The sequence below is a fragment of the Lissotriton vulgaris genome, chromosome 7 (genome assembly GCF_964263255.1).
Source record: "Lissotriton vulgaris chromosome 7, aLisVul1.2, whole genome shotgun sequence".
NCBI lineage: Eukaryota > Metazoa > Chordata > Amphibia > Caudata > Salamandridae > Lissotriton > Lissotriton vulgaris.
The window spans coordinates 613,865,430-613,881,769 of NC_141695.1; the positions used below are offsets into that span (position 1 = coordinate 613,865,430).

The following is a 16,340-nucleotide window of genomic DNA, read 5'->3' on the forward strand; positions in this document are numbered from 1 at the left end:
GTGTGACTTTGTCACATTGTCCGAATGTCACTCAAATGAAGGGAGATAATGGCAACAATGATTTTAGAAGTTTGAAGTCTATATTGAACCGTTTTTAGGTAATTCAATAAATGTAACTGTTCAGAAGTGGTTGGGCTACAAGATCAGAATTTCTTCAATGAAACCAGCATGAGATGGGCACTGAGGAAGTCCATAAGGAAAATGCTACTTACCAGTATGCATCTGTTCTTGGCATATCAGGCTGTAGAGCCACACACTAGTGCATAGATCGCCATCTGGTGGTGGGCCTGGATGATTACACTTTGTTGTTGTCTTGGAAGAGTGTTTGGTTGGTAGATGACTCCTCCTGCAGAGCGTAGTGCGCATGGGCATCGACTCCATCTTCAGATTGTTTTCGCCATTGGGGAAATGATGGAGTTGTATGAGTACTAAAAAAAATGTCCATGTCTTGTGTACATAATTAAGATATTACTGGAACAGATATAGTTGCCGGGGAGGCGGGTGGGCGTGTGTGGCTCTGCAGCCCTACATGCCAAGAACAGATGCATACTGGTAAGTAGCAATTTCCGTTCAAGGCATATGGGCTGCAGACCACACACTAGTGCATTGATTGCATAGCAGTTTTCTCCCTTAGCGGCGACCACCAGTATCTGTTGCAGTAGTTTGAAATAATGTCTTGAGTACAGCCTGGCCCACACTAACTTGTTGTTTTGCGTGCACATCTACACAGTAGTATTTTGTAATTGTGTGGTGGTGTAGATATCATCTATGGGAATATTTCCTAGAAATGCCATAGATGCCCCTAATTTACGGGTGGAGTGAGCCCTAGGGGGAGTGGATAGAGTCAATTTTGCTTTTTGGTAACACATTGGAATGCATTTAACGATCCACCTTGCAATCCCAGCTTTTGAAATGGGATTAACTCTATGTGGAGGAGAAAAGGACACAAACAATTGCTTTATTTTACGAAATTGTTTTGTCCTATCAATTTGGTAGAGGAGCAGTCTTTTTACATCTAATGTATGGAGAGCTCTTTCAGCAACCGTTTGTGGTTGAGAGAAGAATACTGGCAACTCAATTGATTGATTGAGGTGGAACGGTGAAATGACTTTTGGAAGGAATTTTGGGTTTGGTTTAAGAACCACTTTGTTGTGATGAAGTTGTAGGAATGGTTCTTTAATTGTTAATGCCTGGATCTCGCTTACTCTCCTGAGTGAGGTAATAGCAATTAAAAAGGCAACTTACCAGGTAAGGAACTGTAATTTACACTTATACAAGGGTTCAAATGGAGGACCCATAAGTCTAGTGAGAACAATATTTAGATTCCATACAGGGAAGGGTGGTATCCTGGAAGAATTATTCTTTTGAGTCCTTCCATAAATGCTTTGATGGTGGGTACTCTAAATAATGACAGATGTCTGTTGTGAAGGTAAGCTGCTGAGCAGCAAGATGTAAACTGATTGAGGACTACTTCAAACTACATCTTTGTAGATGGAGCAGGTAACATATGATATTTTGGATAGAAACATCTAGTGGGTTAATGTTATTTGTGCAATACACAGCAAACTTTTTCGACTTGGCCACATAGCATGCTCTAGTGGTGGGACGTCTAGCTTCGTTTATAACATTCATGCAATCAGGCGGAAGATTAAGGTATCCAAATTCTAAGACCTCTGGAGCCAAATCGCTAGATTGAGCTGCATGGGGTCCGGATGCATGATCGCTCCATGGTTCTGTGTCAGTAGATGTGGAGAGAGTTTTAATTTTTGATGTGGTACTACTGAGAGTTCCAGTAGTGTGGTGTACCACGGTTGTCTTGCCCACATTGGTGCTATGAGAATCAATGTGAGGGAATGGTGCTGTAGCTTGCGTACCACTAACGGAATTAGTGGGAGAGGTGGAAAAGCGTACGCACATTTATTTGACCAACTCATCCATATCACATTGCCTTTGGACAATGGGTATGGATATCTGGCGGCGAAGCTTGGGCATTTGGAGTTGCGGTGTGTGGCGAACTGATCTATGTCTGGTTGGCCCCACTTGTGAAAGAAAGGTAGAAGAACTTGAGGATGAAGTTCCCACTCATGTATCTGTTGTCTTTGACGACTTAACAGATCTGCAACTTGATTGTGAGATCCTGGTTGATGTTTTGCTAACAGAAAGATTTTTTGAGGAATGGCCCACCTCCATATGATCTGCACCAGCCGGGAGAGCTGCAAGGAGTGTGTTCCTCCCTGTTTTGGGATGTAATACATGGCTGTCATATTGTCGGTATGGACTAATACAGCCTTGCCTGATAGGTAATGCTGAAAAGATTTTAGAGCTAGAAAAATTGCTAGCAACTCCAGATGATGTATGTGGAGTAGCTTTTGTTGGGGTGTCCATGTGCCCTGTACTGTGCGGTCTTCCAAATGCGCTCCCCAGCCTGTGAGAGATGAGTCTGTGGTTAGCACCACTTGTGGAACTGGCCCTATGAATGGCCGGCCCTTGGAAAGGTTTTTGGTGTCCCACCATTGCAGAGAGCGATGTGTCCGGTCATCCACCACCACCAGATCGGTTATTTGTTGTTGAACCTGATTTCATTGGCTTGCTAAGCACTTTTGCAGAGGGCACATTTGGAGTCTTGCGTGTGGCACTATGAAGATGCAAGATGCCATCATTCCAATTAATATTTACAACAAGGGGTGGTGAGGGACAGAGTCTCTGAATTAAACAGAATACTCTCACCCAGTCAAGAGATCAGGGCTAGATCCAACACCGTTTTTTAGCTCACTGCACCATCCCAGTTTCAGAACCTGGTGAAGAATTGGCTTGGTAGTTTAGTCTGCCCTGTTCCCATGATGCACTGGGCCAGGGACAGACTGATTTGCATATAGCCAGGTTCTGAGCTGGGATGGGGCAGTGAGATAAATAACGGTGATGGATCAAGCCCTGATCTTTGGACTGGGTAAGAGTGGTCTGTTTAACTCAGACACTCTGTTCATCACCACCCCCTTTTCTAAATCATTTTTGGCCACTATAGGTGTGGCAGGGTATACTCAGACATGAGTCCCTTTCTCACTGCTCCATCAGGATTCAAGCAAGCCGGGCCGAAGAAGGCTGAAATGCCAGAAACCGGTCCCCGGTAGCTTGTCTCCTTTCTGGTGAAGAATTGGCTTGGTAGTTTAGTCTGCCCTGTTCCCATGATGCACTGGGCCAGGGACAGACTGATTTGCATATAGCCAGGTTCTGAGCTGGGATGGGGCAGTGAGATAAATAACGGTGATGGATCAAGCCCTGATCTTTGGACTGGGTAAGAGTGGTCTGTTTAACTCAGACACTCTGTTCATCACCACCCCCTTTTCTTACCACCCCCTTTTCTAAATCATCATTCCAATTAATTGCATGAACACTCGAGCTGGTAGGGAGTGTTGCGGCTGGAATTTTTATATAAGAGCTTTCATACTTTGTATCCTTGCTGGATTGGGGGATGCAATTGCTTTGGAGGTATCTATTGTGGCACCTAGATACTGTTGAGACAGGAATGGTTGGAGATAAGACTTTTTTTGATTTACTGAGAAGTCTAGCTTGTGGAGCAGGCAGATGGTCTGATGCGTTTGCTGCACGCACTGGTGGTATGACTTGGATTTTATTAGCCAGTCATCTAGGTATGGGAAGACATGAATGTTGTCCCTTCTTAAGTGTGCTGCTACTACTGCTAGACACTTTGTGAAAACTCGAGGTGCTGTAGTTGCTCCGAAAGGGAGTACTTTGAACTGGTAATGGGGGCCGTCTAGTATGAACCGAAGGTACTTTCTGGGCAGAACCTGCTGTAATGTGACCATATGGAAGTGGTCGGACTGTATGTAAAGGTTTAGGGGCCTCAGATCTAGTATAGGTCTGAGGGAACTGTCCTTTTTGGGGATGAGAAAGTATAGGGAGTAAACTCCTGTGTTTTGATGGTGTTTTGAGACTAGTTCCATTGCATTCTTTTGCAGTAGAGATGCAAACTCTTGTTTTAGGAGGGTGAGATGCGCCTGTGATATATGATGCTGTCTGGGTGGTATTGTTGGAGGAGTGGAAGTGAGCTCCAGGGAATAACCTGACTGAACTATTTGTCTTACCCACCTGTCTGTGGTGATGGAGTTCCAGACAGGTAGGAACTGTTGTAATCTTCCCCCGACAGGAGTGGAATGGTCTGGAGGAATGGGAGGGAAGTCACTGTTTAGGAGTGGAGGCATTGCGGTTGTTGTTACCTCTGCCTCTACCTTTATTGTTGTTACCCCTATATCCTCCGCCCACCCAAACCTCCACTGGGCGAGGTTTGGGTGGGCGCTTTATAAGAAGAGGAGGCGTTGTCTGTTTGAAAACCTTTAGAGGCGCCCCTGTAAGAGGAGCGACGAAAGGACGCTTGGTGAGTCTGAGTTTGTAAAGCTCCCATGGATTTTGATGTGTCCGTATCTTTTTTCATTTTCTCTAGTGCATTATCAACTGTAGGACCAACAAGATGTTGCTGTTCAAAAGGTTGATTCAGGATACTGGCCTGTACCTCTGGTTTGAACCCAGAGATGCATAACCAGGCATGTCTACTTAACAGTACTCCTGTATTTATAGCTCTAGAGGCTGTGTCGGCAGCATCTAACGCACAAGGTATTGAGGTATTGGTAATGACCTTGCCTTCTTGTATTAAGTCAGAAGCTCTGGCTTTATATTGTTCTGGCAAATGTTGCATAAGTGTTTCTAGCTCATCATAATGAGCTCGATCATATCTTGCTAACAATGCTTTAGTATTAACAATTCTCCAGACATTGGCTGCTTGTGAGATGGTGCGTTTTCCTGAAGCATCTAAAAGCTTGGACTGCTTATCAGAGGCTGGAGCATACCCTGTTGTGTGCGAGTTAGCTCTTTTCCTAGCATTTGAGACTACTAATGAGTCTACCGGCAACTGGCCTTTGATGTATGCTGGATCAGATGGAGCTGCTTTATACTTCTTTTCTAGTCTGGGGTTAATTACCCTGGCTCTGTAGGGGTCTTTGAATACCTCTGGTGCATGTTTTACCACTCCGTTAAGTATTGGTAATGTGGTTGTGGTTTTATGTGATGACAGTAATGTATCCATAGGAAGTCTTCCTCTACTGGATCTGTGTGTAAATTCACCCCATGACATGTGGCTGCTCTATGAATAAGCTGTGTAAACCCAATAGTGTCTTCTGGAGGAGATGGCCTAGAAGGGTATGCGTCAACTTGTGGCAGATCTGGTGCATCTAGTGCGTTATAATCTTCCCAAGGATCATCTGATGGCCCCAGAATATTGTCTGGGTCACTGTGTCATCTATATGTTGCTCACTTTCTACCCCTTGTGAATAACTATCCTCATCATCATCATCATCATCCTCTGGTGCAGGGCTATGCGTGGTGAATGGTGAGTGCGCAGGGGAAATGTTGAGTGGTATCTCTGGCAATGGTGAAAGAATTCTTATGGGGGAAGTTTGAGCATGTTTTTGAGAGGAACTGGAGGTGGCTTGGGAGAGTCAATTTTCCTCTTTTCAGGCACTGTAATTATATGTCCAGTCTTTGGATGAATACGAAGATTTTTTTTGTCTTGGATCTGGGCGGACAAGCTCTTCTGTGGAATTATCCTTGTTCGGCACCGACTTGTCTTGCTTGGGGCCGAATTGCTTAGAAGGTTTTGCAGCGTCTATTGCAGTCTTTGGAGCAGATCTTGGTTTCGGTTCCGAAGATTTGGCGTTGTGCTTCCTTCTTTTTCAGAAAGGAGCTTTTCGGATCCAGATTTATTGGTTCCGAAGCATGTTTGGGATCTACAACTTTCGGTGCCGAAGTGTGTTTCGGTGCCGAGGTGAACTTTGGGTCGACTTTTTCAGAACCGGAGTTGGCTTCGGTCCGATAGGCTTGGGAACTGTTTTCAGTGCTGAGCTTGTTTTCGGCTCGACCGGTTTCGGTACCGAAGGTTGCTTTGGTGCCGGAGTTAGTTTTGGTTTGAGGACCTTTTGCTTGTCGGGATCAACAGACTGACTTGAGCCTGAGTCACCTGGAGGCTTTTTTGGATTCTTCGTTGCCGAGCCGGAAGGCGGGGCGTCGGAAGGTTTTGGTCGGTGTGCACCTGGACCCGGAGATGGAGGTGGAACCGAAGCCTGTCCTGATATGGGGGTGTGAACAGGGTCGATGCTTGTATTCACAACCTGTTGACTAGCTCGGATTGTCCTTCGGCTCCAGAAGCTGAATCCTCTGCTTTGGAAACGATGTCATCCTGCTGTTGTTCTTCGGACTCTAGATCGATTGGAGCCTCGTCTATGAGATCTGGTGTCGATGAAGAGGACGGCGCCATGACTCTTCAAGCTCGACGGTCTCTTATGGTGTTCTTGGACAGGAACGAAGCGCAGGCCTGGCAATCTCGACTCTCGTGTTCTGGGGACAAACACAAATTGCAAACCTCATGTAGATCAGAGAGGGGGAATTTGTGCCCACACTGAGGGCACTGCTTGAAGGGTGTTCTTTCCATGAGACAAAGGCCCAATGGCGCAGTTGGGCCCGACGGTCCCGACGAACGCTGGAATCGAGAAGCGCAAACCTTTCTTTGACGCAGGTAACTGGAATTACTATCGAAGACGATACCGATGGTATGATGTAGGACCGGAAATCGAAAGTAGATCGGTAACGGGACCAAATGATAAACACATCCGAGCCCGATGGCGGATAAAAACAATCTGAAGATGGAGTTGATGCCCATGCGCACTACGCTCTACAGGAGGAGTCATCTACCAAACAAACACTCTTCCAAGACAACAACAAAGTGTAATCATCCGGGCCCACCCCAGATGGCGATCTATGCACTAGTGTGGTCTGCAGACCATATGCCTCGAACATAAAAATATTGAAGCGTATGGTTTAGCAGTCCAAGTGTGATCTGTGCTGGGGTAGTTTGAAAAGGGGAGAAGAGTTTGAGTCACTAAAGTAACAAGGATACTTTTATACCCTCGGCTCTCCAGCACCTCCTGAGAGTAAGCCCAGAGATCTGCTCACTATTCAATAAAGCAAAAAATCCTTCTAATTGGCACTCCTTAAATTTAACAAATATCTTTGGAGGATTACTGAAAGATTCCTTCAGTCACCATCCACTTTAGTTCCAAATTATCCTGAGACTACAGAAATTCAGATGACTTCCTATAAAACTCAAGAATATCCTGAAAAGAGGAAGGAGCAGAAAGGAGGGTAACTTTGGGATGGGTGTGGTACAGTAGCCTTTGAAACAATTGCACCCTTCCGATTCACAGTGACATACTTTTTTTATTATTCAATATATTTGCAAGCGGACATTTAAAAGAAAGTTACCGGACCTTCTCAATACATGTGTGCAGACTTATAGAAAGGTTATGAATTTGTGGAAAACCTTTTTTTTGTTTCTGTGTACACCGGTGTACACCTGATACTTTTTTTATTATTCAATATATTTGCAAGCGGACATTTAAAAGAAAGTTACCGGACCTTCTCAATACATGTGTGCAGACTTATAGAAAGGTTATGAATTTGTGGAAAACATTTTTTGTGTTTCTGTGTACACCTGAGGCGGAAAGCCGGGTGTTAGGCCAGTCGCAGCACTCCTTTACTTTTAAATAATAAATACCTTCGTTTTTCCTGATTTGCGCCGTATTTTAAAACGCAAGTACTGCAGCCCTGCCCTGCATCCCCCACACTCGTGGATAAAATTGGTTACCGATCCTCAGGCAACAGAGGTTATTGGCGGCCATATTGAGCGAAGTAAGCAGTCCCAGCGCTCTAGCGCCGAGACTACAAAAGGAAGCACCGCGAGGAATCGCGAGATTTGTGTTTCTGTGTACACCTGAGGCGGAAAGCCGGGTGTTAGGCCATTCGCAGCACTCCTTTACTTTTAAATAATAAATACCTTCGTTTTTCCTGATTTGCGCCGTATTTTAAAACGCAAGTACTGCAGGCCTGCCCTGCATCCCCCACACTCGTGGATAACATTGGTTACCGATCCTCAGGCAACAGAGGTTATTGGCGGCCATATTGAGCGAAGTAAGCAGTCCCAGCGCTCTAGCGCCGAGACTACAAAAGGAAGCACCGCGAGGAATCGCGAGATTTGTGTTTCTGTGTACACCTGAGGCGGAAAGCCGGGTGTTAGGCCAGTCGCAGCACTCCTTTACTTTTAAATAATAAATACCTTCGTTTTTCCTGATTTGCGCCGTATTTTAAAACGCAAGTACTGCAGCCCTGCCCTGCATCCCCCACACTCGTGGATAACATTGGTTACCGATCCTCAGGCAACAGAGGTTATTGGCGGCCATATTGAGCGAAGTAAGCAGTCCCAGCGCTCTAGCGCCGAAACTACAAAAGGAAATGATCACTCCTCCGCGCAGCGGACGCGGACAGCGGCGCCGTAGTGACGCCGAAGTCAAGCCAAAGTCCTGCCCGTCTGCGCCCGTCCGCGCTGAGTCCGGGCCTAGGGCCAGAATTACTGCCCCGATTACCCCTCATATGTCACCCACTAGACAATTTCATCTATCGCTCAATACCCACTCTTCTTGCTGTCCCCAAACCATTGCGGTAGCTAAGTGGACCGAACCATTCAATTGCCCACAATGCAAGCAAAACATTGTACCCTTTACAACTAAACGCCTCAACAATCCTGATAGGACCCTTAAGGGAGGCCTTATAAATGCACGTTCAATGTGCAAGAATGCACAACACGTATATGATCTTATTGCTGAAAACGATTTCGATCTCCTAATGATAACTGAGACATGGCTCAAGGATTGGTCTAATCCTGATATAGTAAAAGCCCTACCCTCGGGCTTTCTAATCCAAAGATTGGACCGACCTCTTCAACGGGGAGGAGGACTAGCAATAATTCATCGTGAATCCCTTAAATTCTCCACCATGGAAATATCAGAAATAGAAGAAGCAGAAAGTCTTAGCTTCAGGTTGCAAGTCCACGATTCTTTTACCTTTTCCGGCCTATTAGTATATCGACCCCCTGGGCCAGCAACTCGCTTCTTGGAAAGCCTCGGAGAAGCACTTGCCAACTTAATCCTACGTTCTTCTAACTTTACCTTATTAGGAGATATAAATATACACCTGGACAATCCCAATGACCCCAATACAATATTCTTTAAAGATATCTTAAACATACTGGGCCTGAAAATTCTCACTGAGGAACCAACTCACAACGCTGGGCATATACTAGATTGTATTTGCTCCAATACTAATACATTAACAGCAGAACCCCCTCTGCCCCAGACATGGTCAGACCATAAACTCTTAGGTTTCAATATAAAAACAGACAACAAAAAAGTAACCAACCCCAGTGCTCACAATATTAGTTCAACAGCCTGCTGGAAAAAAAAATCATTGAGCACCCAGATCTAATGAATTGGGTTCAGACAGATAAACCACTACCAGTGGGAAACGTGAGTACTGATTATGATCACTATAAGAGCTGGATGAAATCAATCGGTGACAGATTGACAACAGAAGGAACCAAACCTAACAAGACTCAAAGGAAAAAATCCGCTCCTTGGTACACCAAACCCTTAAAAATTACACTAGGAGAAGTAAAATTACTTGAAAGAAAATGGCGACGTCATTATAAGAAGGAAGATAGGGAAAACTACAAAAACGCCAGGAGGAATTACCATAACTCTATTAAACTAGCGAAAACCAACTACTATACCAACCTGATAGAATCATCTAACAACAACCAAAAAGAAATATTCCAAATAGTCAACAGCTTCCGAAAACCTAAAATTTTGACACAGGAAATTCCACCGTCCCAAGCCCTCTGCGATAAAATAGCGGAATATTTCGAACAGAAAATCACTAATTTTACCAAAGTTTTTCCACAAATCAGCCAACTACCTTCTAACACTGCAGATCCCATCATACTAACTGAGACTCCTTGTACCTCTACATGGGATAATTTTACCACGATCAACCCAACTGAATCATCTCAAGCCATTTTAAAACTGAATTCAGGCTCCCCTCTCGACCCCTGTCCTCCTCTACTTATCAAGACCATAAAAGATGAGGTTAACCCATTAATCAACTCTATTCTTAACTCTTCCCTGCAAACAGGAGATATTCCCACAGGTTGGAAAATCGCGGTAGTCAAACCTCTCCAAAAGAAACCAATCCAAGACCCGACGACATTATCAAATCTTCGACCTATCTCACTTCTCCCAGCACTCTGTAAACTTACAGAGTCATGTGTAAACAAACAGCTCACTGCATATTTAGAGAACAATAACCTTCTCCACCCTAACCAAGCGGGTTTTCGCTCGCACCACTCCACCGAGTCTGCCCTTATCTTTTCAATGGAAACAATCAGGACTGCACTAGATCAGGGAAAAAGAGCTGTCCTGATCCTATTGGATTTATCCGCGGCGTTCGACACGGTGTCCCACGATATTCTACTTCACCGCCTGAGTAATGCAGGCATAGGGGGCACCGTGTTGAAATGGTTTACCAACTTCCTCAGACAAAGGAAACAAACCATCTTCTTAGGGCCATACCACTCTGAGGCAAGGGTAGTACAATCTGGGGTACCTCAGGGCTCCAGCTTAAGCCCCATATTGTTCAACCTGTATATGGTCCCCTTAATGAAACTTATCTCTTCCTTTGCCATTAGCTCAATAGCCTACGCCGATGACACTCAACTAGTGTTAATCCTAGATGAGGATGCGGCATCGGCTGAACGTTCCCTTAGGGACTGTTTGGAAGCAACTTTTGAGTGGATGAACTCTAACCATCTTAAATGTAATACTGCAAAGACCGAAATTCTACCCTTCGGGAAAAATAATTTGTTCTCCCCTCAAGCCTGCTGGCCACCCAAGGCCGAAGCCCCGCCAAGCACTATAAAGAGTGCCCGAAACTTGGGAATCAAATTTGACGAGGCACTATCATTTAAGCAACAGACCAGTGAAGTGGCTGGCTCATGTTTCAATGTCATTAAGAGCCTTCGAAATTTTTTTGACTTCCTCCCTCTATCAGCCAGGAAAACTGTAGCGGTGGCACTAATCACATCTAGGTTAGATTATTGTAATGGTCTATATGTAGGTGCCAATAAAGCCTTTCTACATAAACTGCAAATAGTGCAAAACACCGCAGCAAGACTGGTGCTAAAATTGCCAAGAAGGACATCAGCATCTGCAGCACTAGACACCCTCCACTGGCTTCCCATCCAAAAGAGGATTCTATTCAAATTACTGATTATCTCCTTCAGGGCATTCCACAAAACAGGCCCCACTTACTTGTCTAGTAAATTCAATCGCTACCATCCTGGACGTCATCTGAGATCTGCAACGGCCAACCTCATGACCATTCCCAAGTTCCGATTGACCACTAGAGGTGGCAAATCCCTAGAGGTAAGAGGCTCTAGAGCTTGGAACAAACTTCCCCCTCATATCCGAGAAATCTCATGTGAGAGTAAATTCAGGAAAGCCATTAAAACCTGGATATACAACCAAACAGCCACCTTCTGCAAAACCCTGGTCTAAATTTCCTGAATCATCTCTAGGGGCTATTCACCTTCTGCCCCTCCGTTTTTGCAGGCTTACACAATTCACATCTAGCGCCAAGATACTCCTCGGAGTGATAGAGCGCTATACAAAAACCACATCAAATCAAATCAAATCAAATCAAAAACCTCCATTCTGGAGAGCCCAAAACAATTTTTTCTGCCCATCTCCATATCTGCCAATGCCCATGGTGTGTGCAGGAATCAGCTCAACAATTATTAAACTGACTCAACCCACTACTTATGCTGGTGCCCTTTCACATGAGAAATGTTTGTTGTTAGGCTTGTCTGACACGCATCAGAAAGAGTATTAAGCAGAATACTTCAAGCAAAAACTGCTTGCTATATACACTAGAAGCTGTTCAACTGCAGTTTGTGTTACTTTAGTTGTACTACAAAAAGAGTGCAACAAAAAAATGTTATTTACAACCCTGCAAGTGTAAATCTCCACCTCTCCTATATTTTCTATGGGAAGATTCTCACATGTGTAAGTTTACTAATTAGTAGTAACTGTGGAATGTATATGGGGAGTGGCTGAAAAAAGGGGAATACTTACTATTAAATGGGAGAGATTTAGGAGTTTTTAGGCAGGGACATATACCAATCAACAAAAGAGTAAGACCATGCTATCCGCAAACTGCACATCTCAAGTAACTACAGTCAAAAAGGGACCTACAAAAGTAGTAACTGAAGTAAGCCCGGTACCACACATAGCCAACATCTGGTACTGCAACATCGTCCCAAATAAAACAAAGGCGGCCTGGACTTAAAAGAAAATAATGTTAAATTAAAATATTTAAACATATAATTAAATATAAATTAAGGTTAAACACATTTCTAAGTTAAAACTTATATTATTTTATCATAAAATACTTGAAAATTAAAATGCCTTTCTTACTTTAGGAGGGATTTCATTTGATTTAAACTTAAAAAAATAATCTAATTTTATATATTTAAATAAAAAATCGAATTCAGAATTAAGTCAATAGTGATATACTATTTTTTCTTTTGTTCTACATTTGGAATGAATGCCTAACATTAACTTCCATTAATATTTAGCATAACAAATATTTTTACTAATCTCTTTCAAGTTAAATAAATATTTTTACTTTTCCCTATGCTTTATCACAGATCACAGAGAGGAGCCAGGGTCTGGGTGGCAATGAAATTCTGAATTCAATCTTAAATTGATATAAAGATATTACATTATATTACATTAGTTTCTGGAGTTAAAATCAAAAAATAAATTCCAGCATAAAGTAAAAAAATATATATTTATTTGATTTTTTATTATGCATTAACAATTATTACAAATTATGTATATGACTAATTAAAATTAATGTTTAATAAAGGTGAAGGAGAAATTTATGTTAAATTAATTTACAAATAAAGTAAGAATTATTTATAATCGAACAAAAGTTTTATTTTGATATATTTTAACATTAAATTGTACATATTTGTATTTTAATCTAACTTAAATCATCAAGGGCCCGATGTAGGTAATTTTATTTTACCACTTCTTAAATACCGAATCGGTATTTAAGAAGTGGTAAAATAGAGGGGGAGGGGATGTAGGTAATACAGACTCGGTAAATACCGAATCGTTAAGAATCGGTATTTACCGATTCTGTAAATACCGATTCGGTAATGCCCATTGATTCCAATGGGCATTGAAGCCCATAGGAATCAATGGGCATTACCGAATCGGTATTTACAGAATCAGTAAATACCGATTCCAGCAAGGGTGCAGGGGGTGTCACTTTGACACCCTCTAGCACCCCAAATACAGGCATGTGTGCCATGTGGCACACAGACATGCCCTAAGGGCATGTCTGTCTGTCACATGGCATAGGTGTGCATGCACACATGTGCATGCACACCTGGATTCGGTATTTTACCACCCAATTGGATTGGGTGGTAAAATACCGAATCTGAAAGGCCTGTAGCACTGGAAACAGTGCTACCCACATCAGGAATTTTCCGAATCGGTAAAATTACCGATTCTGTAAAATATAGCCCCCTACATCTCATTTACCAAATACCGGTTGGTAACGGCCGAATTCGGCCGTTACCGACCGGTATTTGGTGACCTACATCGGGCCCCTAATGTAGCATTATTTCCTATGGGGTTTGAATTTAAGGTTACGTTTGTGGCATTAGTAACACTCATGAACTTGGCTCCACCCCCATTTTCGGGGGAATGAGATGTTTAAGTCTACACTTTTGAGTAGCTATACACTCTGATTTTGTGAACAGCCAAAACTGGCAAAGTTACTCAAAAGTGTTAGAATAAATTAGATGTGTAAGGTACCTTTGTGATTAGCCCCGGTTATCTTTATGTTCAGTAGTGCTAACATTGTGTTTAAACGCGGCAGTACGAAGATGACCAATGGACAACTACAGTGGGCTTAGGGAGATTAACGGGAACATAGCTGTACACACACATAGTATTGGATAATTTACCAGAAACACTTGGGTGTTGGTAGACATCCCAGTAACCTAGATGGAATGAGAGTATTATTCTAAGAAATATGCACTGACCTGAGTAATGGCGAGAGTGAGCTGACACTGCAAAAGGAAAAGGAAGCATTTTCGTATCCCATATGTTGAATGGCGAGCCTGGGGATCAAAATGTAGAAACAGGTAAACTAAAAACCAATGATCGTTTACCTGGCCCAAAAATAAAATGGGGCTTCACACACTCAACATGCATGCCAAAAGAATTACAAAGGCAAGGCTATCTCTGGTACATCAGAGCACCAGACCTATGGCCTGCCTCGGATTCTGCCATAAGAACCCATACAGGGAATCAGAGAGGCTCAAACCCAGACCAGCTTTGACATTGCTGCACACACATTCATCAAGATAGTCACAAATTTAGGTGTGACAATTCCACTCTCCCTTCAAATCCCCTTCCCCCAGATGTATAGAGTTGATTTAGACATTGCTGCACATACAAAGGAGAACATCAAGGCTGTATTTCTAACACTAAAGGCTGTCTCGCAAACAGACCTAGAGAGAGTTAGCAATGCACATTAAGAACCTAAACGCAGAGTCTACCTTAGTCAATGAGACACACAGTTATTACACGGACACATACATATACAACAATCAACGTAAGCTTTATTTGACAGAAAATGTCATAAAAGCTGGTCACATAAAAAACAGGTTTTTTTAAAAAAAAGATCAATACAGCGAAATATATATTGAATAAAAAGAAAAGGTTAAAAAAGTTTTTTTTAAAGTTAAAAACCACAGACAAAGTATTATTACAAATCAATACTAGATGATGAACAGTTAAAAAGACCCAACAGGACTGAAACATAATTCATTGTTGTTAATGGAGAGAGCCTTATTTAATTGATTTGCTGGAAGGGGCTTAGATTTTATTATCCACATCCATCTTAAAAACTTTGTCATTGATACAGAATACAATACAGATGGATCAGTACACGGTATTCTCATAGCTAAATTCGATAGGTGAGTGCCCATGATCCTGCAAATCGGTGCCAGCCAAGCTTTGCAGGGTGCAACATACGCGGGACATACAAACAACACATGTGGGTATGTTTTTTCCAAGTCAATGCCGTTATGACATTTGTCATCGGTGGCGGCAGACCATTTAGCAGTGAAAGATTTCAGGGGTAAGCACCCTGCTATAAACTGGAAATACAGTTTGCGGTCTAGCGGATTGGAGATTACGTCCCAGTAATCCTCAACAATCAATCAATCAATCAATCATATCATATGTAAAGCGTACTACTCACCCGTGAGGGTCTCAAGGCGCTGGGGTGGGGAATGCTGCTACTGCTCAAAAGCCAGGACTTGAGGAGTTTTCTGAAGGTCAGCAGGTCTTGGTCTGCCGTAGGTGGATGGGGAGGTTGTTCCAGGTCTTGCCGGCAACACACTGATATGGTTTTATTTGCAAGAACTTTCCTGTCTGTGTTATGGCATCACTTGATCTGTTAGCTTCATTTACAATCCATTCGCAATACCTTTGCTTGATTAGATCCTTTGATAGGAACTGGGTACTGTTTGGGGATTCCCACAACATTGACATTCCCATACAGGTAAGGGAGCTTCTAATGTCACGCAGCCAAAACATTTTGTGGAAGAGAACAGCCTTCATTATATCTCTCAGATACAACAAGAGGATGCAATTTCTCTAAACCCCATAACTCGGCACTGAGATTAATATTTTAGAGCTATAGGTCTATAGCACCGGGGTAAGAGGCTTGGTCAATGATGTTTTAAATTCCTTAATCATGACACTGGCCAATTGCCTGTGTTTTAAGGCCATGATGTCGATATGCGGCATCCAGCTAAGTCCTTGATGCAAGATGACGCCTAAGTAAGTGAATGCATCAACCTGCTCCAGAGGTAGCCCATCCATTACCATGTCACCCTTAAATAACTGTTGTTGATTAAAGGTCATGAACTTTGTTTTCACAGTGTTGATTTTTAGACCGCTTAGTAAGCACAATTCTTCAAAATGCTGCACCGCACACTTTAACCCACTCAGGGTTCTAGATAATATAAGCGTGTCATCCGCAAACATTAATATTGGGATTTTTTTTACCTGCTAGGAATGGAGCACCTGTGGGAAAGGAAGCTAAAAAAACAAACAATGCCATTAATAAAAAGTGAAAACAATGTGGGTGCTAGGGCGCAGCCTTGGCATACTTCAATCTCAACTGGGAACCGGTCAGTCTAACTTCCCTGAGCCCCCCAAAGAATTTGGGCAAAGTTTTTTTTGATGGAGGTGAATGGTTAAAAAGAGTAGATCAGGGGGCAGCCCAAGCCCTTGCAA

At 43.0% G+C, this 16,340-nt stretch overlaps 1 protein-coding gene across 3 annotated transcripts in view; it reads right to left on the reverse strand.

Moving 5' to 3' along the window:
• TMEM94 (transmembrane protein 94) overlaps window positions 1-16,340 on the reverse strand; it is a 734,938-nt gene that overhangs the window by 36,248 nt on the left and 682,350 nt on the right. For all 3 annotated transcript variants that reach the window (XM_086930762.1, XM_086930761.1, XM_086930760.1), the window contains one exon: window positions 14,072-14,149. In XM_086930762.1, the coding sequence (XP_086786888.1) occupies window positions 14,072-14,149 (78 nt within the window). The remainder of the gene's footprint in view (window positions 1-14,071; window positions 14,150-16,340) is intronic.